General features: G+C 34.0%; 3 protein-coding genes and 1 pseudogene across 8 annotated transcripts; 1 reads left to right on the forward strand and 3 right to left on the reverse strand.

The window, feature by feature from the left end:
• Positions 1-6,015: 6,015 nt before the first annotated feature.
• LOC146931367 (uncharacterized) lies at positions 6,016-8,101 on the forward strand. 2 transcript variants are annotated; one of them, XM_085702868.1, is made up of 3 exons: positions 6,088-6,227; positions 7,000-7,572; positions 7,977-8,101. In XM_085702868.1, the coding sequence occupies exons 2-3, from the start codon at positions 7,038-7,040 to the stop codon at positions 8,018-8,020; spliced, it is 579 nt and encodes a 192-aa protein (XP_085558994.1). In that variant the 5' UTR covers positions 6,088-6,227; positions 7,000-7,037; the 3' UTR covers positions 8,021-8,101. The 2 variants fall into 2 exon arrangements, with proteins under 2 accessions (XP_085558995.1, XP_085558994.1); XM_085702869.1 differs by lacking the exon at positions 7,977-8,101 and having other exon boundaries at positions 6,016-6,227; positions 7,000-7,776.
• Positions 8,102-8,116: 15 nt separating this feature from the next.
• LOC146931368 (E3 ubiquitin-protein ligase, putative (DUF177)) lies at positions 8,117-11,133 on the reverse strand. The gene is made up of 7 exons (XM_085702867.1): positions 10,893-11,133; positions 10,188-10,376; positions 9,771-9,860; positions 9,233-9,322; positions 8,599-8,679; positions 8,462-8,507; positions 8,117-8,331 (listed from the first exon to the last, which is right to left on the reverse strand). The coding sequence occupies exons 1-7, from the start codon at positions 11,076-11,078 to the stop codon at positions 8,255-8,257; spliced, it is 759 nt and encodes a 252-aa protein (XP_085558993.1). The 5' UTR covers positions 11,079-11,133; the 3' UTR covers positions 8,117-8,254.
• A 966-nt stretch (positions 11,134-12,099) lies between these two features.
• On the reverse strand, positions 12,100-15,960 carry LOC146931369 (protein S-acyltransferase 11-like; annotated as a pseudogene). The gene is made up of 4 exons (XR_015006673.1): positions 15,735-15,960; positions 14,399-14,621; positions 13,855-14,150; positions 12,100-12,741 (listed from the first exon to the last, which is right to left on the reverse strand). The product of XR_015006673.1 is annotated as a protein S-acyltransferase 11-like (transcript).
• A 1,060-nt stretch (positions 15,961-17,020) lies between these two features.
• On the reverse strand, positions 17,021-23,800 carry LOC146931370 (uncharacterized). Of its 4 annotated transcripts, none has more exons than XM_085702858.1 (7): positions 23,144-23,800; positions 21,864-21,944; positions 21,386-21,780; positions 19,764-21,081; positions 19,195-19,286; positions 18,237-18,378; positions 17,021-17,921 (listed from the first exon to the last, which is right to left on the reverse strand). In XM_085702858.1, exons 1-7 carry the CDS (start codon positions 23,721-23,723, stop codon positions 17,260-17,262), a joined length of 3,270 nt encoding a protein of 1,089 aa, XP_085558984.1. In that variant the 5' UTR covers positions 23,724-23,800; the 3' UTR covers positions 17,021-17,259. The 4 variants fall into 4 exon arrangements, with proteins under 4 accessions (XP_085558984.1, XP_085558983.1, XP_085558982.1 ...); XM_085702857.1 differs by having other exon boundaries at positions 17,021-17,924; XM_085702856.1 differs by having other exon boundaries at positions 19,195-19,289.
• Between the last annotated feature and the right edge of the window lie 3,918 nt (positions 23,801-27,718).

The raw sequence follows: 27,718 nt of genomic DNA on the forward strand, positions 1-27,718 counted from the left end.
AAAACCACTCTAACATTATCCATTCATGCAAAATCCTAGGCTCAAGATCATTGAAAAACAAAAAATTCGGTGTGCTTTTGCTGTTGCAACTGCCAAAAACATAAATGCCACAATCATCATAATAATCCCCTTGGATATTGCATTGAGAAAACCAGCTAGAATAAAGATCATTCCATGCCAAATGTAAAATCAAGTCAGAGTGATTAATCTCAAACCATAAAGAATTGGTGATGTCTGGTTTCTTGAACCGCAAAATACAATAAACAAAGGCACAACCACAAATCCCTCTCAAGAACTCAAGGACCCCATTTTTAAATTGCATCACCACAACCATACAAAATATGGAAACAAACCCATACGCTTGGATTCTCTTATTCCCCATTATGACAGCTGTCGTAAACTCACAGTGCAAGGTATTCAAACAACCCATAATCATGTTAGGCATTTCATCGAACAGCTGTTGTGCAGTCTGCACATCTAAATTTTGGGAATAAAAATCAATGAAAATGGCAATTTCACTACACCCAACCAATCGCCAAATGTGACAGGGAACATTCAGATTCCACAAATGTATCAGCACAAGAGAATACCCAAATCCCTTAGCAAATTGAAACAAAATCGTAACCATTAGTTTGCACGGTTCAGGAATTTCACTTACCACTGATCTATGACACGCGTCAGGAGGCTCTGGAGGTGGTGGAGACATGGAGTGATCCAGCATCACTTGAAAATCCATCTTGATTTGTGGAAAACTACGATCCGGCGGTTTCGGTGGTGGCAGCGATAGACAAGCATGAGAACAACACTGCCTTTCCGTAAGCGCATCTGGTGATGATGGTAGCTCCATCAATTCATCATTGAGCATAGATATCATCGTCGATCGGTTTGGCTCCGCGAATAACCTTACGGCAACGACCATGTAACTCTTCTCAAGGACCGAAGGGAGCTCAATTTGCTCATTACAGGTGATACTTTCTTTCAAACATGTTGCAATTTTGATGTTGAAATCACTCGTTGGAGTCACTTCATCAACCACTAAATTTTCCGCACAAATAGATTCGTCTGTGTCACAGTGTTTCTCAATTGATTTCACAGAGGGATGAATTTCGTTTGACATTGGGAGAGACTCACTTATCAGTTCTGATTCATCAATCTCCATTGAAGATTCTGAAGCATCGATCTCCTCTTGCAACAAGTCTATCATTGTTGTACCCCTCTAAAACGGTTGATTCCTCGGAGATTGAGTAGATGAGTTCAAATCACCATTAGAAGCGGAACCCATTTGAAGTGCAATCAACTGTGTCTCAATGTGATCCATACGTGAGACGTCGGCTGACCGTGAACGCAGATACTCAGTGTGGCGTACTTCTTCAGCTTCCATCAACCTCTTCAATGTTGCGCTGAGGCTTTGGATAGTTGCCTCTAACTCGTCCATACAATTATCATCCTCCGCCATGGTGATAAATGAAAGCACCAATGTAATGGTTCTCAAAATTGATAATGGAATAAAATTGATAATTGTGAATTGATTATTGAATGAAGAGTAAAATTGATAGATTAGAACTCAATTAAAATTGATGTTCTTAGTACATAAAGGATAAAGGAAAAGATAGAAGAAATTACTCTACTAGAGAGTACCAAAGGGAGAGAGGAGAGACTTTCATCATTTTTCTTTCATACCCACTATTGATCCTCATTTCACTATTTATGCACAACCCAAGGTTCCTTAATTTTAGGATCACTAGCCATGTGTCCATTTCCTTCATCCAATTATGTTATGCCAAGTGTATTTTCTCATATGTTATTTTGAATCATAACAGTATGTTTATGTAATTCTATCATTTGAGGTTCTATATCCTTTGTTAATTTTAATTTTTTTGTTTAATGGCAAAATTTACTAACAACTAGATCCATGCTCAAGACGAACAAAAATCGGTAAATCAAAGACTACAAAATAAGGTTATGTATATAGTTGAAACACCCAAAATAAACACGATAAAAGACACCAATACACACATCACCTAACCAAGCCCTACCTTCAACACCTATGAGAACACCAACTACCAAAACCAACTTCGCCACCTAAATCAAATTCCATTGTAAACGACCACTAAAAACGTAATTCATAATCACTCATCGCCTGCTACTCTCCCCACAAAAACACCCCTTTGAATCAAACATCCTCTTCTCATCACAATAGCTGAGCTACACCCGAAAATGTCTTATTCCAACGCTCATTCGACTTCCACCACCTCTTTACACCCGGTCCACCGAAGAAAAACACCATAATTAGCCCAAAGTAAACTTGAACCAAAGAACTGGCTCTCGATCTCGAATCAAAAGTGATCGTCCTACCAGACTTTATAAACAAATCAGTAAGGTACCCCTCACCCCTGATCCACCAAAGAAATGATGAAAACTAAGAAATGAACAAAAATGTTTGGTTTAAGAAAATGTTGTGTTTGATTCTTTTTTGTTTTCAATAATTATAGCCGTGTTTTCAACTTTTTCTATTTTTGAAGTCCATTTCCTCTTTGGTTTGTGGTGTTTTTTTTTCCCCGTTTGTGTGCAAATATTCTAAAATACTTATTTTGTTCTACTATCTTTTAATTTTCCCTTTTTAAAAACAACCTAATTTTGTTGTTGCTCCTACAAAGAGATCCGTTGAATATATTATCCTCACAAGTGTGGCCATGTTCTCTGCTAAAGTTGTTTGTTTTTCTTTTATTTGTTGTAAGATGTTTACACTGCTGATTTCTTTGTGGCCCTATTATGCTTCATCGAGTTTTGGGATCGTTCATTCGGTCTTGGACTCGAAGTGGTTGATGCTTTGTTCAAATCCTCCGTGCATTCATGCACTTTTTTGCAATACTAGTTTTCCGCTCGTTGCTTGCGGACGCTTTGGGTTGTGTTGTGAGTGTTTTTTGCAATACTTTTTTGTATTCATGCACTTCTAGATCGTTAAATTTGGTGGTTGTTTTTATCCCATTTGAGATCGCATTACCCTTCAAGGTCAGTTCATTATAACTTTTGTTGTAGTTTGGATGTTGCAATGCCCATTTGGGTTGTATTTAACACTTTTGTGTGGATATATTGGCTCATTTTCACTCACTTACACACACACCCCGATTCTTCGTACTTCTCCAACTCTCTCGGCCTCTTGCGCCCTCCATTTTTTTCTTCAGTTTTACCCCATTTTGAATTGGATTATATAATCAGAAGCCGAAATCTCGCTTTGGATTATACAACCCAAAACATATATGCAACCTCAAACTCTTTCCCTCATTTCCCCCATTTTCCAACTTTGCCCTAAACAACTCTCAATCCCTCAAAATTTGAACCTTGTATTATTGTGTCATTCTTGAAGTGAAGTTGTTAGAATACCTCACATCTGGCACGTTTTCCACCACTAAACAAAAGGCTAGTTCGCATTTCTTCAAACGTTTATGTACCTATTAAACTGTTATATTCTATGTTGTTTACTGATTTGGATATGTTGATGCAGACATTGATATATCGACACTTTCATGGAGTTGGGGCCAAGAATTTTAAGGCCAGGTACAAGGAGGATCAACACCTACATGCTATAATGTTTACATTAGTGAAGGCTCTCACCATCATAGATTCTTACGAAGATTGCCTTGATCAGATGATAGTTGCTAATTGTGTTGTCTACTCGTACCTCAATCACCGCCAAACACACTCATTTGAGAACATCAGCCTCTACTCATGATGGATCCGATACAAACCTCGCATGGTCGGGTTCAGGTATATGCCTTAACACGTGTTGTGACAATTCAAATTTATCTTAACCATTCTCATGCATATTATCCTCTCTGCTTCACTCGTGACGACTTGAGATAATGCGTTTGAGACCTACACGGAGTTTCTTAATCATGTATTCTTCACGGAGAACCTAGGAGATAATGTGTTGCATGACTATGAAACAACATATGGTTACATCATACATGAGATAGTATTTCAGGATTTCATATCCATATGTGTTGTCCATACTTGCTAGAGATCCTTCTAGGACACCTGAACATGAGGTACTTGCGGCAATTGCGACTGAAAAGGAGGCCATCATGTTGCAAATAGACATGGAACCACGGTTATGCCACATAAGGACATTTGCCATTATATTACTGGCCAGTTGCCTTGTGGAGCATGAGAGTCTAGTTTGGCAGGGTTTGGAGTGAATCATTGCAAAGGCTCATGAAAGGATGGTGCTTCGCTAGAGGATCAGATGGTTGCTAGGGGGTATGCTACCCAATGGGGTATATGACTTTGTATGATTTGAATATTTTGGTTCGAATATTTTGAATATTTTGTATGATGAAGGATATTTTGTTCAAAATATTTTGTATTATTCGAATAGCATATATATATTATGATGTTTTATGTTTTGATTTAATTTTGATGTGCATCGATGATATTTTTAATGTGTGTTGTAAATTGACGAAATTTTTTAAATATGTGTGCTCTTTACGCAAATATGCATCTTCTTGTGCTGACACATTTCAGATTATATAATTCAAACACGTGTTTTACTTATTCGATTTGTATAATCTAAAATGTGTCAATATAATGACTACAAGTGTCGTTAAAAGTTGGTTTGATGGGAGGTTTGACATATTACAGATTATATAAGCTAGGTCAAATGCATATGAGGGTCCTTTAAGTTTGATGTTTGTACTACATTAAACCTTTTAGTTTTTTAGTTTCAAATTGATCATTTATGTCAGTAAAAGTGAACAAGTTAGTTCTTTAGTGATTTTTTGTAACAAATTGATCATTTTTTCATACTTTCCTAAAAAGTGTTTACATGATCATTTAACATTGAGGTGGAAGGTCCAAAAAGTGTTTCTGACCCCAAACATAATTATATATTTACATATATACATTTTCTTCTTATTATTTGTCAATTCAATAATAATTTTAGAGATAAATATTTCATCAACAACATTACAAATCAAGTAATTGAACGATTTTTGTTTCAAACTAAGACTGAATAATACACCTATGAACCCTTGTTTTGAGAGACTTGAATTTAGACATGTCAACTTAACAATAAACGTCTACATAAAGCACTTTTTAACTCAGTTTGATGGAAAGAGGGTAATTGTGCATATATTTTACGACTTAAGGACTAGGTGCACACTTTAAATAACATAAAGGACCAATTCAAAACTAAACAAACTAAAATGACTAATCTGATATAAATGTTAAACTTAATGAACCCACCTGATACATTTTACCAAAAGGTTATTAAATAGGATTGCACTGGTTTACTGGAAAAACATTTCTTTTGTGTACTATTTTGCACCTGTTTATTTTATGCAACAATGCATACCACCTAGTTTTCTTGGATGACAAAATTGGAGATTTGGGTGGCAAATGAAACTCTTTGTGGAGGTCTTTTATCCTTAAGGGTGTGTTTGGATTGAGAGTTTGGGAGGGGAATGGAGTGGAGAGTTTACTTTTCGTTTTTAAATTACGGACTATATAACATGTTTTTCTAAAATAAATTAAGTGTGATTGAAGTATTATATGATTGTTTATCATGTTAATATGTTAACTTTTTATAAAAACATTTCATAGTGTCCGTAATTTAAAAATGAAAAGTGAACTCCCCCTCCCTTCCCCACCTAAACCCTTCATCCAAACACACCCTAAGAGTTTTATCTTCTAGGCCCCTTTAATTTGTAGACTAAGGCTAAATTTTTAACCCCTTTAAAATTGACCTCTATTTACAATTCAAAATTTAATCGTGAGATAAATAAAGTTTAACCAATAAATTGAACGATTATTATTTGAATTCAACAAAAAAAAAATTAAATGATTTATTTTTAATAGGAGATTAATGATCACTTGAACTTAAATACTTATCTATTTTTTAAAAATATTAAATAGTAAATATTACAGAAAAAAAATTTATTTTTTGTAGAGAAAAGTTACAAAATTGATGTATTTTTTGAGAGGATAAATTCATCTTTGCAATTTTTTGAATATTCCATTAATACCTTTGTTGGTGGATGAATTTTTAACCACTACTTGACAAAAAACAAAACAAAAACATAGTGAATGAATTACTGATTATTGCCATTGGAATCCAAGAAACCCTTGCTTTCTGATCTCACTTGTCGTTTTTCTGTGAAGCGAACCCATCATTCATATATTTTCCTTTGTCTGTGCTTTGTGTGTCTTCAAATCAACGCCAACCACAGGTAAAACAGCTTATTTAAATCACATATGCTTGAAGGTTTTGTTGATCATGTCTCAATTAGGATGAGTATGTGACCACACACTCTTGTAGGACAAGCTCTGTTATTCTTATACTTAGTCAATGTTACAAACACTTACCATATAAGTGCTTATGTATAAGCTATTTCTGTAACAAAGGATAAAATAAAGCCACAATGTTTATAAAGTATAAGTTGTTTTCATAAGAAATCAGGAACAGCTTATGGAAATAAGCTGAAAATAGTTTATGAATATTTCATAAGTTGTTTCCGTAAGCTCTCTCAACCAGTCTCACAATTGTTTATACCAATTAATAAGTTCAAATACGTTAATCCAAATTCTTGTGCAATTTTTTTATATTTGGTTATGAATTTTGATGTCATAGGTTTCTGTCGTATGCCTTGTTTTTTCTATCATTTTAATATTACCCTTTCATTTTGGATTCAATGAAAGGAAGATAAATGGAGTCAATTGCCACCCATACTTGGTTAATGTACAAATCCTCATAGTAATTTGAGTGACAATCATCTTAGTATTTCTGGATTATATTTCAAACTCAATAATAAGGATGCCATGCCAAAATCCAAATGGTAGAATTCAATTAGATTTTTAGATTTGTTCCAAACAAGAGATTTTTGTGAAATATGGTTTTTGTAGTTATAATTAGACTACTAGTACTAGTACTTCTTGCGTGAGCGTGATGGTAATAGTATGATCAACATTTGCTTGTTTCTGATTTTTCTCTTCTGAATGCAGACAACCTTGCCTCATTGGTGATTTGGTAACGACCAAAAATGATTTTGGACAAGAAAAACATTGAGGAGACTCATTACGAGGTTCTCAATGTCAAGGAGGATGCAAATTACGAAGAAATCCGTGCTAGTTACCGAAGTGCTGCACTCAGTTTACATCCTGATAAACTATTAAAGACATCTGATACATCTAGCAGTAACCAAACAACTTCAGAGAGATTTCTCAAAGTTCACAAGGCATGGGAAATTCTAAGCGATTCAACCTCTCGTTTAATTTATGACAAGGAACTGAAAATTTCAAGGCGGGAGGATTTCTTGGCTTCTGAAGTTGCAGAAGATTTAAGGTTACAGGATATGACAGTTGAAGATGCTGGTGAAACATTGGAATTGTTTTATCAATGTCGATGCGGTGATTACTTTTCTGTGGACTCATTGGAATTGCAGAAAATGGGGTATTCCTTGTTGAGAGATGAAGACAGCGTCAGCATTTCTATACTTAATGTTGATACTTTACCAGGATCAGTGATTCTTCCTTGTGGATCTTGTTCGTTGAAAGCTCGTCTTGTACTCAATATGGGTAACAGTTGAAATTATTCTCATTTTTGGCATGATCAGTGACGATTACAATTACTAGCATATTTTTTTACGAATATAGCAAATTAATGACAGTTGCCCATGATTGGAAAACTTCCTCGGGCTGAAACCTGTACGTGCCGTTTTCAGTCTCGAATTTTGAAATTGGAAATTGATGAAATGATATTAGATAGCCTACTCATTAAAATTAATTTGCAGTAGTAGTAGCATAGCATTTCTTATTTACTCCGAGAAAAATTGAGACTGACAATCAAAATCAATTTTATCCATCTCATAATGTTACGTTTAAGCTATGTAACTTAAAAAATGTATGGCTTAAACTACAAGGATCTTGACTCCAAAAACAAAAGGCTGCGTTTGATAATTAATATTGTCAAATGTCTGCAGAAATACACATATGCAAATTTAAGAACTCAAGAACGCTTAGATGAGCTTATGGAGAGTTTGTCGTCCATTTGGATCCCACAAGACTCGAGAGATTAGTTTCTGCAATTGCGTGTGGAGGATGTCCGGTTTAAAAAACATAGTTTATCCAAGTATTCGTTGGTGATATAGATTTCAAAAAGGATAATATTGTTTACACTGCATTATTAGTTTATACACACAATCTATATGTAACCTGACGATTATTCTATACACTAAAATCTTCGTAAATCTGCAATGAATCATACAATTGTTTTCTTTAGTTCCAATAGTCTCGACCACCTTTTGTCGAAAGAAGCCTGACTTTGTCCACTTGTATCTGAAAAACAAAACAACTGTTGATCAGTTTTTATTGAAATTTTCGTTTTCAATGTTGGTTTGTTCTTGTTTTTCCTACATCCTTGTATTGCAATGACCTTCTGAAGTTTTCAAATAAAAAAAGTACTTACATTGTATAGTACCCTCAGATTTTTTGCACAACTCCGAGCACGTATCCTGCAACAAAAGAATATTATGGGGATTCCCAAAATTCAAAATTTTGAAACACAATTTGCAAAATCATGATTTGCGTTTCTGCTAATTATACATTTACTGCAGAGTTTAGCCGGATGGCATCTTTTACAATAGAATCAAGATCAACTTCGTATCCGGGTCTGGTATATATCACCTGTATTATATGAGGAGCTTTGTTAGATTATTTAGTATGCTATGTTTTTCAATCATCCCATGACTAAAAATTTGGTACATGTGCTGTATTGCTTCTTTAAAATTTGTTATAAAGCTATATCCACTGAAAAAGACTATGCAACATTGATTACTATAACAGTGCAGCATTTCCTGTAACTCATTTTGAGCCTTTAGTAGTAGCACTCAAATATTGCTTAGGGACAACTAAATTGAATTCAAGTATAATAGAACAGATGCAATATAGTCTATATTTTACTATACAAAATTGGGAAAGGTCAAGAAAAACGTATTATATATAAGTTGTCTATCACTAGGCAAATTCAAAATTGGTATGTGAATATAGCAAAACTTATTACAAGTGTATATTTGATAGCATTTTCAGGTATTCTTTTGAAACAGATAGTTTTTGACATTCTAATTTCTAAAGAATAAAGCAATTACAAGTTTTTTAAATATAAAATATTTCAATTTATTCCTATCAATGTACAGAAGGAGAAAAAAAAGAGAATGAAACTAATTGATTTGAGACTTACATAAGGGTCATCTCCAATTTCAGGTAGCGGCGTCTTACGTTTATCTCTATTTGTAGCCCTGAGAACCCATACGTTAAATTTTGTGTCAATCTGGAATCATTGGTGAAGACACAATGTCATCCACATAGAATAGTTGACTTTGCAGATGGAATACAAAAAATAAAAAAAAGATAAAGTCTTCCAAATCTGGAAAAAATAATAGACCAAACTGGGAAGGGTACTAGACAGACATAGACATAGAGATCAAATTCATGATGTCAAAGATATAATATGGTACTACAATAAATCATAATTAGTACTTTTTTTGTCTTAATAATGGGCAAAGAGAGAAGAGGTTCTGAGTAAAGTCTGGTTAAGACTTAAGAGATGTTCCACTTAGAATTCCAACTCGGGTAAATCATAATTAGTTTTGATTCCACCATAATTTTTATGTAGGAAAAATATATATTTGTATTGTGTTGTGTAATGTTGAGGTATGTGTCAAATCTCAAACAAAGAAATTAATCACTATTAGTTCATAATGAATGAAATGAAATACCTGTCGGCAATATGGGGAAGAACAGTTGCTGCATTTTGAAGGGAATGATGTGGTGATTCTTGCATCTACCGATAAGCCAAAGCTAGCATGCTGGCATTACCATTTACAAGTGTTGGCAAGTGACTAAACAAATAAATTTCAAATAGAAAGTGTATTAAGTTCTTATTTTGATAGAGTATTTTGTTATAATCACAATTCTTGTTCTAAGAAAATGGCGATTAGATATGTTGATGATATCACCAATAAAATTCATTTGTCCCGACTTATACTTTTTAAGTCGTACTCATAAGAAAGTGAAAGTCCAAGTTCCAATCCTTAACCATATTAGTGCTACTTCCTTTGGTTACAATTACAATTACAATTTAATTCTAGAATTTCTAATTCACAAGTCAGGATAAAATATTTGGATGAAACCACCTTTTGGACGCAGAGATTGATGGCTACTTGTGCATTCTTACGTGGATCATCTTCAACTTCAATCAAATCCTGTAAATGTAGGTCTCGCAAAGATACAAGATAATCACATGTCCATTCCCCGTGATATTTTCCGTCGGCCGGTGATATTGTGATCAGACGGCGGGTTGCCCTACTCGTGTTCTTGCCAATCTTGATTTTGATCACATAGAGGAAACCATATTGAAAAATGAATTCATGTAGCTTAGAAAAATGAAATTTCAAGACACTATTTGTATTACAAAATTTACTATGAATATATGTTATGCACACAGCACAGCACATCACCTCCACTTACTACTTATTAGCATTTACAAATTACAAAACTTCAATCTGATTGAACCTTGAACCTTCTAAATGATATTTGATACATTCAAGAGAGAAGAAAAACAGAAGACAAAACAAAATATCTAGCTTTTTTACTAGGACAAATATGAAAAATGTTCCGTTTGCCGCATCTACGTCTTTGGATGCATAAATGCCACTAAGGACTAAAAGTGGAGGAATGTGAAATTGTAAGGACAAAAGGCCAAATTGAACTTACATGACAGGGACTAAAAGCACTATTAACTCTACTTGTGATCTTAACACAAAATCATGGATATAAGAAAAGGCATGCTAATATCACAGAATTAAAGTAAGGAGAAGGGAGGCTGTATATAGAGTTACCAATGGAGAGTCCAAGTTGTCCTTTCTTTTGGTAGAAGCAATGATGGTTACACTACCATTAGTATTATTGTAAGTGTGAAACTGAGAGAGAAAACTGAAGGTTTTGGCCTTGGTAGGAGCAGTGTGGCATGGATTGAATATTGAGCTGAAGCTTCTTTGGGATACCAAATTTCCAGATTTTGCCATATCTCAACTCACAATGAGCTGAAGATAACGATTTTGAAGTGTGTTGGAATAAGTTGAGAAATCGGATATTTGATGTTTCTATTTAAATCTTATCTTCACGTGTGACTCTCATTCATCCTTTGTATGTGCAAACGTAGTTGTGTAGGGGACCATGAAAATTGAGACAACACATTTACACATTTCTGACAACCTTTTTTTCACTTCGACTCAGAATGTTTTTCCATTTTTAACTGCATTGTTTTTTTTACGTAAACTGCATTGTTTTATATTGTTTTATAGTTTTGAAATCATTCAAATACAAGACTAATTTAATTTGACTAAGAAATATTTTTATGTTTGGAGTTCAAACGAATTAAAACACAAAACCATCAACTCAAATAATAAATAAAGGGTCTTGCTAACAAGTGCCCTAAGGGCATTGTTTAAGGAACCCAAAAAAAGAAACTATGTCTTGAAAATACAAGTCAACCACTTTTTAAAGTTATAACCGTACAATTTCCAATGCAAAAATTGCTACTTTTAGATGTTTAAACAATGTCTTTAGGGCACTTGTTAGCATTTTCCATAAATAAAACATGAATTCGAATTCCATCAAATTTAGATTTCTTTTTTTTTTAGAGGAAAACAAATTTAGATTTCTAAATATAAACAACAAATAAACAAAATTTCATATTCCTATTATAGTATTCCAAACAAACAAAAAAAATAGTCAAAATCAAACCAATTTTAAAAATTCAAACAAACTCAATTTTATCCATAACTAGAATGTTTTTTTTTTTTTTTGAGGGAATCCATAACTAGAATGTTAACAACCAATTTTATAAAGTTATATTATAACTGCCCTTCTGCTGCTCTGAACGTAGTGAGAAAATTATTGAAACTAAGCTAGCTTCAGATTTATAAATGTGCATTCTTCAATCAATTTCTTTTAGATGAAATAAACATGTATCCTCCTATTGGAATGCACGTAAAACCTCACTTCGTGTGACCTGTAAAATACATGTTCCGAACTCAATCTGACTTGGTGCATATAAAGGAACAATTCTCTAATTTAATAATTGACATGACTAATGATATATCTTTCAGATATACATACTCAAGAAATTACTTTGATACAAAATTGTGAAATAGAGAAAAAAGATAAGAAACTCTTTGATCACAGATCATGTGTATTTCCCTTTATGTGTCTCTTCCGAGTAACTACTAACTAGGAACTTGGGCAAATATCGTTTTACCGAAAATGAAAAACCAAAAAATCTAACAAGATTTTGGCAATCCTTCATTCCATCTCCATTATGCCCTTGCGAACTTAGGTGACTCAAGTAAGTTTCTCCCTCATAAATAAAACGTAGCTGCTGCCATAGAAGAACACTCAACCCTATCATCATTGAAAAACTTGCAACAAATAGATAAATGAGAATAAACCCTCTAGGGGATAGAAGTTGCACAGATCTCATAAAGGCAAAAATAGTTTCTTTCACAATTCTCCAGGCTAGATTTTCAATAGTGGTCCCATGTTGCGTCCAATGGAATATGTCAATGGCGGCCACATATGAAAGCCAGCGTGTACAGACACTATAGAAATATAGATGGTGCTGAACAATCCTGAAATTAGGAATGCAATGAAGCTGCGGTGATTAGCTGCGCCAACACAGTTCCCGATCTGCCAAAGGATTACCAAACAATAACCAGATTAGGGTTAAGATAGAGAAATTTTGAAGATTTGTTGTACACTGTAATGACTTGACTATCAATAGTTTAATTTAAGGACTATGAACAAAACTGCCAATAGCTTAATTTAACACAGTTGATGGGCAATGAATAAAACTTTGAATAATAGTTAATAATAATAAAAAAATGTGTAATTTTCATGCCATACTCATGTTAACACAACATTGTTTATATGTCTCTCATGATAGCGGCCCAAACCCTATCACATGGACCCACGGTGTGGCAAGTCTACTCGAGGAAGGGTAAGGGAGTATCCAAAGGCACGTGAGAAAGCATGAACTGGAAGTAGGTGAGACAATTATGAGGGACTAATTCTGTTAGGCTGAGGCAAGTGACTAAACAGTGGAAGGAGAGAATCTAGGAGGCATCCAAAAGAATTAGATTGTAATCTGTTGAATGGAGAGCATTTATCCCTCCATAGGAGCTTAGCACTGTGCCAGTTGTGATTGTTAGATCCTTCTGTAAATTCCCCAAAAGTTCAATAATAGTCAGTCTCGTATTTCAATCCATTTTCTCTATTTTACTGCATCAATCTCTTTACTGTTTCTCCAGGTCCTAACAGCCACCATAATCCATCATTGATAACACTGTCTCCAACATGAACCAGCAAGAGCCAAGAGACACTTATCACCTGGGAGATGAGTAATGAAATTCTCTAAGGAGACACAAAATTAAAAGAAAATCGTAAATCCTTCTTGCATTAGCTCTTTTTTTCACATAAAATTTCAAAACATTATTTAGATAGGATATTGTTTTCCGGATGTATATTTTATTATTGGTGAATGAGGAAAACAAATAGAAACTGGAATTAGGAGAAAGCAAAGAGACAACAGAAGAGGGTTTCATATCTCACTTCCTTCGAACTATTCAAATTCAATACAGAAGAGTACAGCCAAAAACCAGCAGAACACAACATTACCTGTTATAGTCATCCACTGTATACTTAAAACAACATTTATAATTTACACACACGAAATTAGAGTGGTGATCACAGTATCACGCCATGAAAATTGAAATTTATGTTTAAAAGGTGATGGAAGCTTACAAATGGGCAGTGGTGATCCATGTTCAGTATACATTTTCCACAAGAGCGGCAGTGATGAGTTCTGGGTGACTTGGGTCTTGAGCAGTAGTAACAGAAGGTATAATTTTCAAGGTCACCATTCCCTATAGTGGGGTAGCTTCCCCACACTAAGTTTGGTGGTGTGCCAGCACAACGAAAAGCTGAAAGGCTGAAAGAGGAAATGGTAGCTACAGCCAAGGTTACCGTAATGATAGAGTGGAAAATCCCAGAAAGACTGATAGAATAGACGACAGGATAAATTGCCCACACCCCGCCAACTGCACAAAATTAAATTAAATTAAATATATAAGAACTGTGTAAAAAAATGCAGAAGACGTCTCTAATCTCTTCATTGATAAACCTTTTAAAAATCAAGTTTCAATTTGAATGTACTAACCAAAATTATGACTCTAGACAACCTTTTGACTGCATAAATTGAAAAGGAGTGAAAAAAGAATTCCTGTAAAATAGGAAGACAACAAACAAAAGCAAAAAGCAGCACGAACTAGGAACAACAGTGGCTTACATATTATAAAGAACATAAACATGATGACAATAGTAACAATGCATCGATCACGGAGTAGTCTCCATCTAAGGCCATTCTTGTCACATTTCTGTTTGCTCTGATCTGTTATGGCCCCACACCAGCCACATTTGAACACTGGTGCACGAGATGGAAGCAAAAGGCGCAGTCCACAACCCCAACATGTTGTCTCATAATTCTTGGTAGCCGTAGTTACATATCGCTCCTAAATGCGACTTACATCAGCAACTAATACAAATTTTCAAACTGTTCAAAATAGTGCAAGAAATACAGTTCATGAAGTAACTTATTTACCATATATGACCAAACAAATTAACAAACCGTAACAGCTAAGCACTACGAGGTAGCATACACTTTATTCTGTTTTGCTCTGTTAGATTCTCCTAATTTTATGAATACATCACAAACCCCTTATGGGGCACAACTCAACATTTACAAGAAAAACCACATCCCAATAGTTTCCAATGGTTTGATCAATCAGAATTTACGGTACAAATATATTAACAGAAAATTAAGCACGTCACAGATTATCTAACATACTATACTTGAAAGGGGCATTTGGAGGAGCTTATTTGGGCTTGTCTCATAATATTTGAAAGAGCTTACAATCATAAGTTGTTTTCAATTAATTTAATAATCTCGCTGAGGCAGCTCATAGAAACAGTATATGCAGAGCTTAGCCTCCTTCCACCCTCAGATTCTATTAATATAATGAAATCAAATACTGAAAACACAAATAATTTCAACATGTACATCAAAACACCGGCTAAACCCCAATTAATGCATAAGCTATAAGGTCTCATTAGGTAAGAGCTCGTTGAATAAACACGGATTACCTTGTTTAGTCAAATGCTCACTAGCTAAAACCCCTTTCTCTAAACTCTAAATTAGTAGTTAACTATAGTCTCTAGTGCAATGTTGAGAGCGAAATGGACTAAACTAAATTCTTGAGCTAAGGGCAAAAACAACAACTTTAGCATATCATTTAAGCAAGACAAAAAAAAAACATCCCCGTCCACTACAAAGAAGCAAGGGGTGAAAATCAAAATTAAAACTTTGTTCCCACAAGTCCACAACCATATTTTTTTTTTTTTTCATATTCTCAAACAAATATAGAATAAGGGAAAATCTTCAACCCGAATACAAAATGATGGTGCCACCATGATTGAGTCAATCCAAACATGCCTAATTGAAGCCTTTTGTGATCAAGCAAAATTTAGAATTGATATTGTGTTGAATTGAAAAGCTCTGAGCCAAGTAACGGAATTGAATGGATATTATATATAACAGAATCGTAATTCGAAACAAACAAACAAACCTGGGTTGAAGAAGGTGTGAAGATGTTTGATGGTGTTGCTATGATTCCTACTGTCGTTGGAGTCAATTCTTCGTTGCTCGAATGCATTTTTTATTTCCAAAAATCAAATCAAATCAAAGTACAATCGGAATGGAACTACGTCAACGCCGTTGTACTTGTAAAATGCATAGTCAGATAGTTACTTCTCCATCAAATATCTGACTATGGCTCTGTACAATCATTGTGATCCTCGAAAATGCAACCATCCAATAATTTAATATGCTTGAGTAAAACAATTATATTCCTTATCTTTTCAACAATTATATTTCTTACTCAATAATTTTAATATGCTTGAGTTTTTTTTTTTCTTTGAATAATATGCTTGTGTTTAAAAGCATTTAGTAATTCGCATATGGGTTTATATCTAGGCACAATAGTTTTTTTTTCTAAAAAGGTGGTTATGATTAGGAACAGAGGGAGTATTTCTTTAAACAAAGTTTGTTAGAACTTAGAAGTAATAGTAAAACATAAATATAGAATTTTTTAAATTTAGATACTAAATTTGGAAGAAAAATAATTAATTAATTAATATTTTTTAGTTTAAATTGTTATTATGTAAATTTAAGTTTCTGAATATTTTAATCTAATACATTTAAAGATCAAAATAATGATTCACTTCTTATTATCTAATAGTGTGCGCAAAATTTAACTCAATTGACAGTGTTGATATTGTTAGATCTAATACATTCATCCAAATTTAAAAGGCGTGTGTGAGTTAACTAGCTTTAGTTAAATTATCTTCGATATGGTGAGGTGGGTTTTGTATAACTGGGTGATGTGGTTTTGTATAACTGGGTGATGTGGTTTTGTATACAACTTTTTTACACTACGATTATTAAACTTAATATCCTGCCACCATTAATATTTTTTTAGAACTTTGTCATTATAGTTTCTTGTTAATAGTTTCATAGAACTTACTGATCTCAATATTGCTAGCTACTTTTTCCTTTTCTAGTTTGATTAGATGCTAACAAGTATCAATGGTGGTAACAGAGAGGAAATGAACGCACAAATCCACCCAAGGAATTGAACACCGCCTCTGACCGAGTTCGAGTGGAGATCTTAGTACATGTTAATTGCTTTGTTAAACTAATTTACAATAATTTATCGAAGAAGAAAAAACTAATATGCAATATTTTCAAACACACACACTTAACCATATAGTTCCTCACGGTTTAACCTTTTATTTTCCCTTTAAATATGGCCATGCACGGTTAAATTTTATGCAGACAAGACAACTCAACGACTTTGCTCTTCAAACAAGTCTTCTTAGTGTAAAGGAACATCAAGCAAACACATATAGACATGGTCTAAGCAACAATTTCAAAAGAAAATTTGGCTGACTTGCCAAAGCATGCATTTTTCTAATCACACTGTATGTTGGATGGTACTTTCTACAATTTTTGCATGTCGTACTATTTCTATAAATAACAATGAGATCAATCACAATGTTAATAGTACAGTAAAGATGATGAATAAATGATAGTCAAGGCCATTGTAAATGTCTCGCTCCATCCTCACTCAAATTCCACGCTCCTTCTGCCATCTCATGATACAACTGATTCCATTCCCAATTTGAGTACCCGAAGAAAAACCAGTAGCTGTCAACTGGTTCTTTTGCATATTTCAGCTTCTGGATTATACTAGTTGTCACTACATAATCAAGGAAGTAAATTCCAGGTAGGATTTCAGGTAAATTATATCCGGAAACTGTTCTGGTTAAGGATAAAAGAGGCATTCCAGTTTTCACAACTGGACCCCCAAGGGACAAAGGAGCCTCTTTCAATTTTTCCAAGTCTTCTTCCAAGTTAGTCCATTTTAGATGCTTGTTAATGATAAGACCTTGAAATCCGGTTGCTTGATCCGCTGCCACAATGAGAATCTTGGATCCACCAAATGGCTCAACCCCCAAAAGCTTTTCTGTGGCAATTAGCACCGAACCGACCACCACATGAGGCAATGTTTCTTGCCATCCATTTGATACTGGTAAATTTATCATGTTAGGTTCGACCACCTGATTCGGTATTTTATCTTGACCTAGGGCTCCATCATATTTGTTCCGTGTATGAAGTGATTCCTCAAGAACGTCAGGTTGCAAAGTACCATGTAAGTTTTGATTCCTGATTACTGTTTCAGACAGCCACAGAACTGCTACAGGAATCATGCATGAAAGAATTTAGATTAATAATTAATGTTTAGGTTTGACAGAACAGTAGACAAGAAATTACAGGATAATCTGCTGATAAAAGCATAAGTCAAAAGAAGATACACAAACTATGAGTCTGACTCCACTAGTCAAGTCCTACACAAGTGGATGGATACCAGGAATAAAAAGGGTTGGGAAACAAGGATGGTGGTAATGACAAGTCTGTGATCCAAGTTTGACACCAACAAAAACTATTCACATGCTTTCTAATAATCTAATACGTGCATAGAAAGACGCTATATCACATGAATGTTTACCTTTATCTTTGATAAGATGATTAAAGTTATTTCCATGTTCTGCTACAAACTTCATAACATCAACTACAGCCACATCTCCTTCATAAAGAAGAGGTTCCTTCTTTTCTGCTGGAAATAAAACCAGTGCAGGATAAACATCCCTCTGCATATTTAACATACACCAAACATTATTAACAGAGATCATAAACAAATGCCTATTATCAACATTTTTCACGGCATAAATTTCAAATTTACAGGCCCAACAACCAACTACTTGCATTCAGATCTATGATGCATGTTTCAAATAAATTGAAGATGAGATTCATCATATTTCTTCCTGATATATATTGATAACAAGAATATAAAATTTAAAACAATGTTCAAGTTCCTCTAGTCTTTGCAATGCAACTAAATTATGCCTAATTCTTTTCTAATATATTCAGACTTCTCCCTTAATAAAAATACAATGACATAAATGAGTAACAGTTGTACAAGCAGTTACTGCTACACAACCAGACTCAAAAATAGCTTTTGCCTCCTAATTCATGCCTGACCAACTTCTTTGTTTGTTTTTGGCTTAAACCACAAAATTCATTTTAGTCCAATATTCTAAAAAAAATAGCTAAAACATAGTCATTTTATGATTTATCACTACTCAGTACTCACTAGACATTATTTTATGATGAGACATTAAAGTGTCATTTGATTCATGCAATCAACCCTGTACAGTGGGAAAAAGCTTTTGTTGATACCGTTGTTATAGCAAAATCTTTTCACACAAGTAACAATTAACAATCAATCATCTTCATTTGGCCATGCCCAACAATAAAGGTACAACTCGGAAGTATAGTGTCAAATGTTTACAATCCACTGGCAATCTCAATATTGTTTAGAAAAAGTGTGGCAATAATCCATATCCATAATAAATATAAAAACAAGACTGAACATTGAGGCCTGGAAAGTATAAATCCACAAGTACCTGATCTACTGACTTCAGTACCAGATGGCAGTCATTCAATGTACAATCCAATAAGTAGATTGTTGGAATCTTCATCGTAAGATAATCAAAATCTTCTGACATGTAGCAATCAGTTGTCAAACTATTAGAGACTGTATATACCATTTAATCAGAAAATTCTTCAAAAAAAAAAACAATTCAAATAACAACATCCAACATCAATCAAGTCCACCAAATAGGACAACAACCATTGTCATTAATGAAAAGATCAGAGGTGCAGTGTCAAACTCATTCACAAATTACAAGTAAAAAACAACATTTCAAGATCAAGATAAAACCATTTTGATAGTGAAATGCAGAATTGCAGTGCATAAGAGAAACAGGACAAGTCCATTGCCAATATAGAATTCACTGAACAACTTACTAAAACCAAAGCCACAAAAATACTCACGTTTTAGCAAAAATGTGCTAAAATAAATAAGATAAACATTAAGCAAGTAAAATATAGGTTTCTTCAAAAAAAAAAAAAAAACAAGTAAAATATAGGATGATAAAGAAAGACAAACACATACATACAGTCAAATTCTCACCGTTATCAGATCCCCCCTTTAATGTATCAACATGACCCTTGATGGCCCGATATACTTCACGAACAATCAATTCCATTCTCTGGCAGAATGCACACCAACTATTGCTAAACAAGACCAAGACATCTTTATTCCATGCATTTGAAGTGTTTTCTTTGTTAGAACGGTTGAAACCAATAACAAATTCAGAGAAAGCTTGAGATGTGATTCGAGGTATAGAATCCACCTCATGAAAATCCAAATTAACAAATGGAGGACGCATGGCCTCCCTTTGGCCTTGAAGAACATGTTCTGACAATTGATATGGAACCAGGGTTCCATTAAGAAACTCAGAAAGAAAACCATACATTGAAGCATAGTTGAAACTTTTCTCTTCAGGGTAAACATAATGTTGCTGCCAAAAGGGATCAACTATGACCAAAGACGGAATTCTAGAAGTACCAGTGAGCCTTTCAAGCAATTGATAATTACCATCAGAATAGAAAAAGGAACCATTAAAACCAAGAAAATGATCCTGTTTTCCATTATTGTTTCCATCAGAAGAACCATCGGTGGAACTATCTATTTCTGATTGAATAATTTTTGCACTAGGAAGTCCGTGATCTATGATGGATTCTTCAGATTTCACTGCTTTTATCTCTTCACTGGTGACAATAGAAGATTTCTTGACTTCATGCTGAGAAGATAGCACGACCAGTTTGGGATTTTTCCCAGGCTCTACAGCAGATTTATATGGATAGCCTTCTGTCATTGCAGTACTACCTGTATGATCTTCTTGAGAAGTTTCTGCTGAAATTTGATTTGACTGAACTTCTGAATGCAATTGTTGTTGTGTATTAGCTGAACTAATGTCAATATCACCGGATAAAAGTTGGAAACCTAAATCCTTTGCTAGAGAACTTAGTTTTCCATCCTTCTTTTGCTGGACAATGTAACTCAATAACTCATTCAAAGAACTCACTTGTAGATCAGAGGCTACATTATCCACACTAACTTGTTTACCTTCATTAATAATCGTGATGGAAGATATCTTCTTGTTTAGTTTAATCTTCTGAGCTTTCATCACCGAATTTGACTTAAGAAGATCAGGTGTGCTCTTTGTGCCACGATAATTTCGGATAGAAACTTTTTTGTGATTACCATTATTCTTTGTATCTATTTGATTCACATGATAATGCTGTGCCAATACTCTAAGAGCTTTAAGAGCTTCCATACTCTTTCCCCTAGTTTCTGAGGAGTCGGATGATCTGTCAACAAATAGAAGTACTGACGGCTTATTTGCTGGAATAGTGGCTTCTTGATTGTGATCATTGCCTTCCAACTAAATGAAAACAAACAAATCAGTGTAAAACTCATACAGAGATTATTTGATTGAACGAAGCAAAAATTCTTGCATGTTGGCGCGCATATCTACATCAGATAAATAAACAACTCTACAACAATAGCATTGGAATTTCAATGTAAAATCATTCATATGGCTTTACTTAACAAAGGATTTCAGGATAGTTGATTCATGACAAGTACAGTCAAAGTTGGGCTTGGAGATGGGATAAGGGAGCAATGAAATATGACATCTTGGCATACACCACAAAATATAGAAGAATAGTTAGAAAGGTTTTATTCACCTCTTTGACAAAATAATTATTCCTCTGCAAAACATAGTTCAAGTCATCCTCTTCTTTAAGAATATGTGAACAACTTGAACACCCAGCTAGGTAGCGAACTGCAAACCATGAACCAGAATCAGCAACACCTAAGGATGAAAGCATCGCCCTATCGGAAACCAGACCAAATCTATGACGTTCAGAAGGCAGAAAAAATTCTTTCACAGCATTCATGAATTTCTCGTAGAAAGAGTGGAAACGCTCAAATTCTTCAAATGAACAGGGGTTTAGATTATGACTGTTCTGATCCGTGAAGCCCCCCAAACGGCCATCATTAACTGAGCTAAATTCCCAAAGCGAAGGAACTTCACAAAACCCTTTATCGGTGCTGTGCTCAACCTTGCACATGCCCCCCTCTGATTATGGAGGAAAAAAGAATATGAAAACAGAAAGAAAGAAAATTATGTATTTATTATTTAAATTCAATCTTAGATAATACCAGCAACCTTCTGGTTAGTCTTGCCCCTTGACGCCAGTATTCTATCATTCTCTCCACTGAAACCCATTATATGGTGAAGCTCTGCAAGGAAAGTGTGCACGCACAGATGGTGACTCGTATTCTGATAAGCAATGTAGCCAATAACACATTCCAAGTAACATATACATGCAAGTAAGCATTTAAAAAGAGAAGCAGAGCATATGTAAATAGAGAAGTGAAAAAATAGAAAATATTAATATTAGAAATGGTGGTTGGGCCTAACACAACCCCACAAAACCGGCTTGTGAGGTGAGGATTGCCCCCACTTATAAACAAATTGTCAGGCCAACTCCTAACCGATGTGGGACTCTTAACACACCCCCTCACGCTCAGGATTAGACATCTGAAGCGTGAACATAAATGACGGGTGGCCCGATAACGGAAACCTGACAACAGGTGGCCCAAAATCGTGAAGAGGCTCTGATACCATATTAGAAATGGTGGTTGGGCCTAACACAACCCCACAAAACCGGCTTGTAAGGTGAGGATTGCCTCCTCTTTATATACTCTTCTCAAGAGTCTTGTCTATCCGATGTGGGACTTGGGTTTTTCCCAATAATTAATACTGAATAAAGAAATTATTTCTAATTGCTTATCATACAAGAATTTATGTCATTAGTGTTTAAATTCAAAAAGACATCTGTATTTGTATATAGTTTATTTTGAACAAGCTGCATTTGTATATACTATATATCAAAAAAGCAATTTGCATTCTCAGCATTTATTTTTGCTATAAAATGAATTTCAGGTGGACGGTGATCTAAGAGGAAAGGGAACAGTTTGTTCTGCATAAGCTTGTTCATAAGCTATCGTTCATTAGCAATCTAAAGAAGATTATAAAAATAATAAGCTAGAAACAAATTACATAACATATTCATAAATCTTATTTTATAAACATTTCTAAAATAAAGTCAAACTGTTTTCATATTAGTTATAAGTTGTTTTCAAAAGCTATCCTAAAAACTAATGGAAATATGCTGAAAACAGCTTATGGACATGTCATAATATCACAAGTTGTTTCGATAAACTCCCTCAAACAGTCTTATAAGTACTTATGCAAATCACACAAGTAATTTCATAAGTTGAATCAAATAAGTCAATTCAAACAAACCCGTATTATGGTATAAAATAAGCTCAAAAATGCTATTAATAATGCCCGTGAGCAAATGTAAGATAAACATCAATTTGATGGAGGTTAGTGACAATCACATAAGCTATAAGCTACTAATAACACTACTCACCAATAGTACTATTATGTGTTCCATTGAATTTCTTGCTCTTCGCTAACAACTTCTGCGTCCATCCACAAAAATCAACAAGAACGATACTCACATCAGCCGAATCAACAAACGTCGCGAAATCCTTCGCACTATCAATCATTTTCAAAGGAACCTCCTCAGGCGCAAAGTTAACATAGCCATGAACCGAATTCAACACATTTCTCGCCGAAAGTCTTCCTGAATATTTATACCCTACAGAATGATGAAAATAAACAACATTCACCATTCCATCAACACTAACACCAATTGAATCCGTTAGCGTTTTTTCATTATTGATGTACATAAACATTAGTTTAAGATTTTGAAATTCTTGCGGTTTGTTGGAGATTGCGTGTGAGATATCGTTCATAAGGGAACGAGATTCGCCGGACCAGGGGAGAGTGAGGAGGAGGAGGATGTGTGGGTTTTGTTGGATCTGGGAAGTGAAATTGTGGGCAGTGAGGATTTGCCATGATGAGGTGGGGATGATGGAGAGAGATAGTGTTGCTGTTGCTAGGGTCATGGCTATCATCGTCGTTGATAACGGGATCGGAGGCTTCATCGTTGTTCACTTTCGGTCTCTGATGTGTGCTGCTACTGCACTGATAAAGACGATGATACGCGCCGCTATGTTATTTTTGTGGACCCGGTTGTCCCATTTTTCCGATTATAGATTAAAGAGAAATTCTTAGGTGAACTCTCACCTAACAGTCATCCTTACACCCATCCAATTAAAACACAACATCTCATCAAAATAATAATAGAATAAAAAATAGAAATTTCCTTGCTTTGACCATTGTTGGAGAGAGAAATTAAACCCAAAGGAAATCATGGGAAGAGTGAGAGAAGATAGGTGTTGTGTTTTAATTGGATGTGTGTAAGGATGACATGTTGGATGAGAGTTCACGTAAGAATTTCTCTAGATTAAATACATCAATTTTTCAAATATAGTAATATTTTTTAGTTAAATTGTTTTAGACTTAACCTAAGATTTTGGGAGTATACACATAAACATGAAGAAAGGAAAAAAATACATAAAAATAAAATGATATTTTATCAATTATAAACTTATGAAGATTTGGGAAATATGCAACATAAATTAAAGAATAGGAAGTAACTGAGGGTTTTTACTGTCTAAAGATAAATGAATGGATATTAGGAGGTTGAATTTTATTTTAAAACAAAAAATGCGGTGTTTTTTTTTTAAGAAATCAAAATTGATATATTAAAACGAACAGCGGATTATCTTTCCGGCAGAAAACATCCGAAAATTACAGCAATTGTTCAGCAAAAATAAAACAAATTAACTAATACTCGCACATAGAAATGGCCTTTGGCACCAGTTATGAAAGTTATAATGAAAAATAGCAACTTTAGCTTTAAACCACCAGAAGAAGAGAAGTTTAACATTCTCCAAAAAGCTGAGCTGGATAATTTTCTTTATTGCGAAATAACCTATCATTTCCTTCCTTTCACATCACCCACAAAAAGATGTGGTGTTATAAAACTATGCGAGAAGAAAATTACAAATTATCAACTAAGCTGCATTTACTAGATCAATCGATGTTATAATTTACTTCATTTCACTTATATTGGTTTAGATTTGACATTCAATGTTATAAAAAATGGATTTAAAATGTTTAAAAAAATTGTTCTTTAGACGCCAAGCCTTCAATTGTGCACAAAAGGTTAAACAGATTGGTTTAGATTTGACATTCAATGTTATAAAAAAATGGATTTAAAATGTTTTAAAAAATTGTTCTTTAGACGCCAAGCCTCCAATTGTACACAAAAGGTTAAACAGAGAATCTTGATGGATCGTGATAACTACATACAACACTTAAGTTAAACCTTTTTTTTTCTTTCAAAATTACGACCCAAATCGCAAACCGTAAAAGATGCAAACTGCAAAGATAATCTAGGAGGGTATAATAGGCATTTCATGACTAATGTAGGGGTGAAGGTATGAGAGGAAGGGTATCGGGTAAAACTTCCTAAGTTGTGGTCTTTCACCATGATCTATAGGGGTTTGGTTCCTATTTATTGGCCATAGTGATGAAAACCAAAAGTTTATTTTTTTGTCACTACTTTTGGTCTACTATGCTTGGTCAGGGTTGCTATCACGGGTTACTCTTTACTTGAGGAAAAAATGCTTCATAATAAAACCAAATAGCTATAAAATTAATAAAATTTCTAGATATTTTTTAGTTGATGAAAATATTTTAATTTGAATGTAGAAATATTGTAGGGTCGTAGGAGCTTTATCATTTATGTGGACTTCTTTATGGTGGCCTGGGGCAAAAACAAAAATGAGAACACCCCTTCAAATGAGCCAACCACTATAGAGACCAATGTAGAGGATTATGAAGACTAAGGAAATGACATCTCACTTGATATTGGAGAAGATGCCAACATCGGTGATGTTTTTGGTTATGATTTAGATGTTATTGAAGTTGAAGAATACTCACGAGTACCAGATATATTTGCATTGTTGCACTTTTCAATTCTTTGACAAGCTTTCACGCTAAGTTTGTAGAGCAGCCTAGTAGTTCCTATCATTTTGGGTTTCATCATTCTGACCTATTTGATGAAGAAGATTTTAAACGGCAAGTCGATAAATAAAATTGAAGTTTTGTTTACTTTTTATTTTAGATATATTATTTTTTCACAATATTTTATTTTTATTTTATACCTAGAAAAGTTGGGTTTTAACATCAAGCCTGAAAAAAAATCAATTTTTATTCATCAAGCCTCCAAAAAAAACTTGTTTCAATTTTTATAACTAGAACTGAAATATAGCAAATAAAAAAAAATTAACCCGAGTAAAATTTTGAATTTTGATAAATTTAATCTCTTTACTAAATAATAATTTTAGAGAGAAATTCTGTTTTTGAGGAAATTGTAGAGAGAAATTCTTATATACATACATAACACCCAAGCATTTACAAACAGCCAGTAAAAACATGACACCTCATTTAATTTATTAAAAATTTAAAATCAAATAAAAAATTAGACTGTGATATCAGGAAAATATATGGGTTATTACTTTGTGTTTATCTCTCATTATATGTGTTCATCGAGTGCATGCAAAACCTATTTAGCCTTCATTTAGTTAAATTAGTTTTTTTTTATGGTTTTAAGAATCTTATTTTAGATTCTGATGTCTATTTGAGTTTTAGAAACCTTTTATGCTTTATAATGTTGGTTTGAATGACAGGTCGTGTGAAGATGTTCAAAGATATAGTGTTGGGAAGCATGCCAACGATGTAAGAAGTTGTAGCACTGGAAACTAATCTAGAGCTATAGCGTTGAGCATGTTAGTGGTTCAAAGTAAAGTACAATAGACCCTATATGATTCAATGATCCTCTTTTAAAGAAAAAAAAAATCAAATGGTTAAAATTAAAAAATTTAATAAGGTATATGGTGGACCACCTTTAAATATGATTCACCTTAGACATTTGATGTTAAAAACTAACATAGATGACCAAAAGAGATAACGACAAAAGACATATGGAACCAAATTGAAACATTTTATAGTTAGGGACTATTTTAAAAATAGAGATTTAAGTTAAGAGACTGGATGATCAATTAATCCAAAACAAATACAATTCATAATAATAATAATAATAATAATAATAATAATAATAATAATAATAATAATAATAATAATAATAATAATAATAAAATTATTATTATTATTATTTATTCCTGATTTCTTTTGTATTTTTTCATGATTTCATCGTCTGAGTGTGGCGTTGTGTTGTTCGTCGCCTTGTGCGGTGTTATTTTATTTTGCATCTTGTTGCGGTTTTCGTTTCGTTCATCTTGACAGATCAGCTTCAGTCAATCCAAAATTCAATCAATGATTTGGACGTCAATTCGGAAGCATGAACATTCTGGTGATTTAGATTTTATCATATTATTTGTAGGCATTCTGTTGTTGCATTGTTAGGGGTCTGCGTGATGCCGGTGTGGTTCTTGGCTGGTGCGGCAGTAACAGGTGCAGCTTTGGTGCGGTGCTGGGAGGTTTTGGCTGTTATTTAGTTGTTTTGGCTGCCTTTGGTGTTGACGCAGGGGTATGTTTGTGGTCTGTCACTTGTGTATGTCTGCGTCATTACTCTTGTGTTCTTTTGTTTAGGGGTGGTTTTTTAAAGGGGTTTTTGTTCGAGCCGGAGTTTGTATGGCAACCGATTTCCCCTTCTTTGTATTTTTTTTCTCCACCCGAGCTTATTAGTGCGTCTTGCACGGGCTTGTTGGTTAACAATATCTTGCCGATCAAAAAAAAAAAACTTGGGTGTTGTGATTTTGTTCGCAGATTTATCCTTTACGTTTTTAACGATCTTGATTATGATGTATTCTATCAATTTGAATGAATGAATATCGTTTTATTTTTGTCATAAAAAATATTTATTTATTCATGACTAGGAAAATAATCCAATGGAACACGCGTAAAATTGTGATTTGGAAGCCAAAGGAATAAGACAAAAATTAACTGGGCTAGCTCACAAAGTGGTTGAAAATAAAGTTAAAATTACTCGAAGATCAAAATAAATGAG

The sequence above is a fragment of the Medicago sativa genome, chromosome 4, assembly GCF_051527215.1.
Source record: "Medicago sativa cultivar Bolivia chromosome 4, Bolivia_mono, whole genome shotgun sequence".
Taxonomy (NCBI): Eukaryota; Viridiplantae; Streptophyta; class Magnoliopsida; order Fabales; family Fabaceae; genus Medicago; species Medicago sativa.

Coding starts and splice junctions, on each gene's coding strand:
- LOC146931370 (XM_085702855.1), bottom strand. CDS start 23,723: ATGAAGCCTCCGATCCCGTTATCAACGACGATGATAGCCATGACCCTA. Junction 19,290..19,763: donor AAAGGGGGGATCTGATAACG/GTGAGAATTTGA, acceptor GCTACATGTCAG/AAGATTTTGATTATCTTACG. Junction 18,379..19,194: donor TACTGAAGTCAGTAGATCAG/GTACTTGTGGAT, acceptor TTAAATATGCAG/AGGGATGTTTATCCTGCACT.
- LOC146931367 (XM_085702868.1), top strand. CDS start 7,038: ATGATTTTGGACAAGAAAAACATTGAGGAGACTCATTACGAGGTTCTC. Junction 7,573..7,976: donor TCGTCTTGTACTCAATATGG/GTAACAGTTGAA, acceptor AAATGTCTGCAG/AAATACACATATGCAAATTT.
- LOC146931368 (XM_085702867.1), bottom strand. CDS start 11,078: ATGGCAAAATCTGGAAATTTGGTATCCCAAAGAAGCTTCAGCTCAATA. Junction 9,861..10,187: donor TCAATCTCTGCGTCCAAAAG/GTGGTTTCATCC, acceptor TGGTAATGCCAG/CATGCTAGCTTTGGCTTATC. Junction 8,332..8,461: donor ATCTGAGGGTACTATACAAT/GTAAGTACTTTT, acceptor TTTGTTTTTCAG/ATACAAGTGGACAAAGTCAG.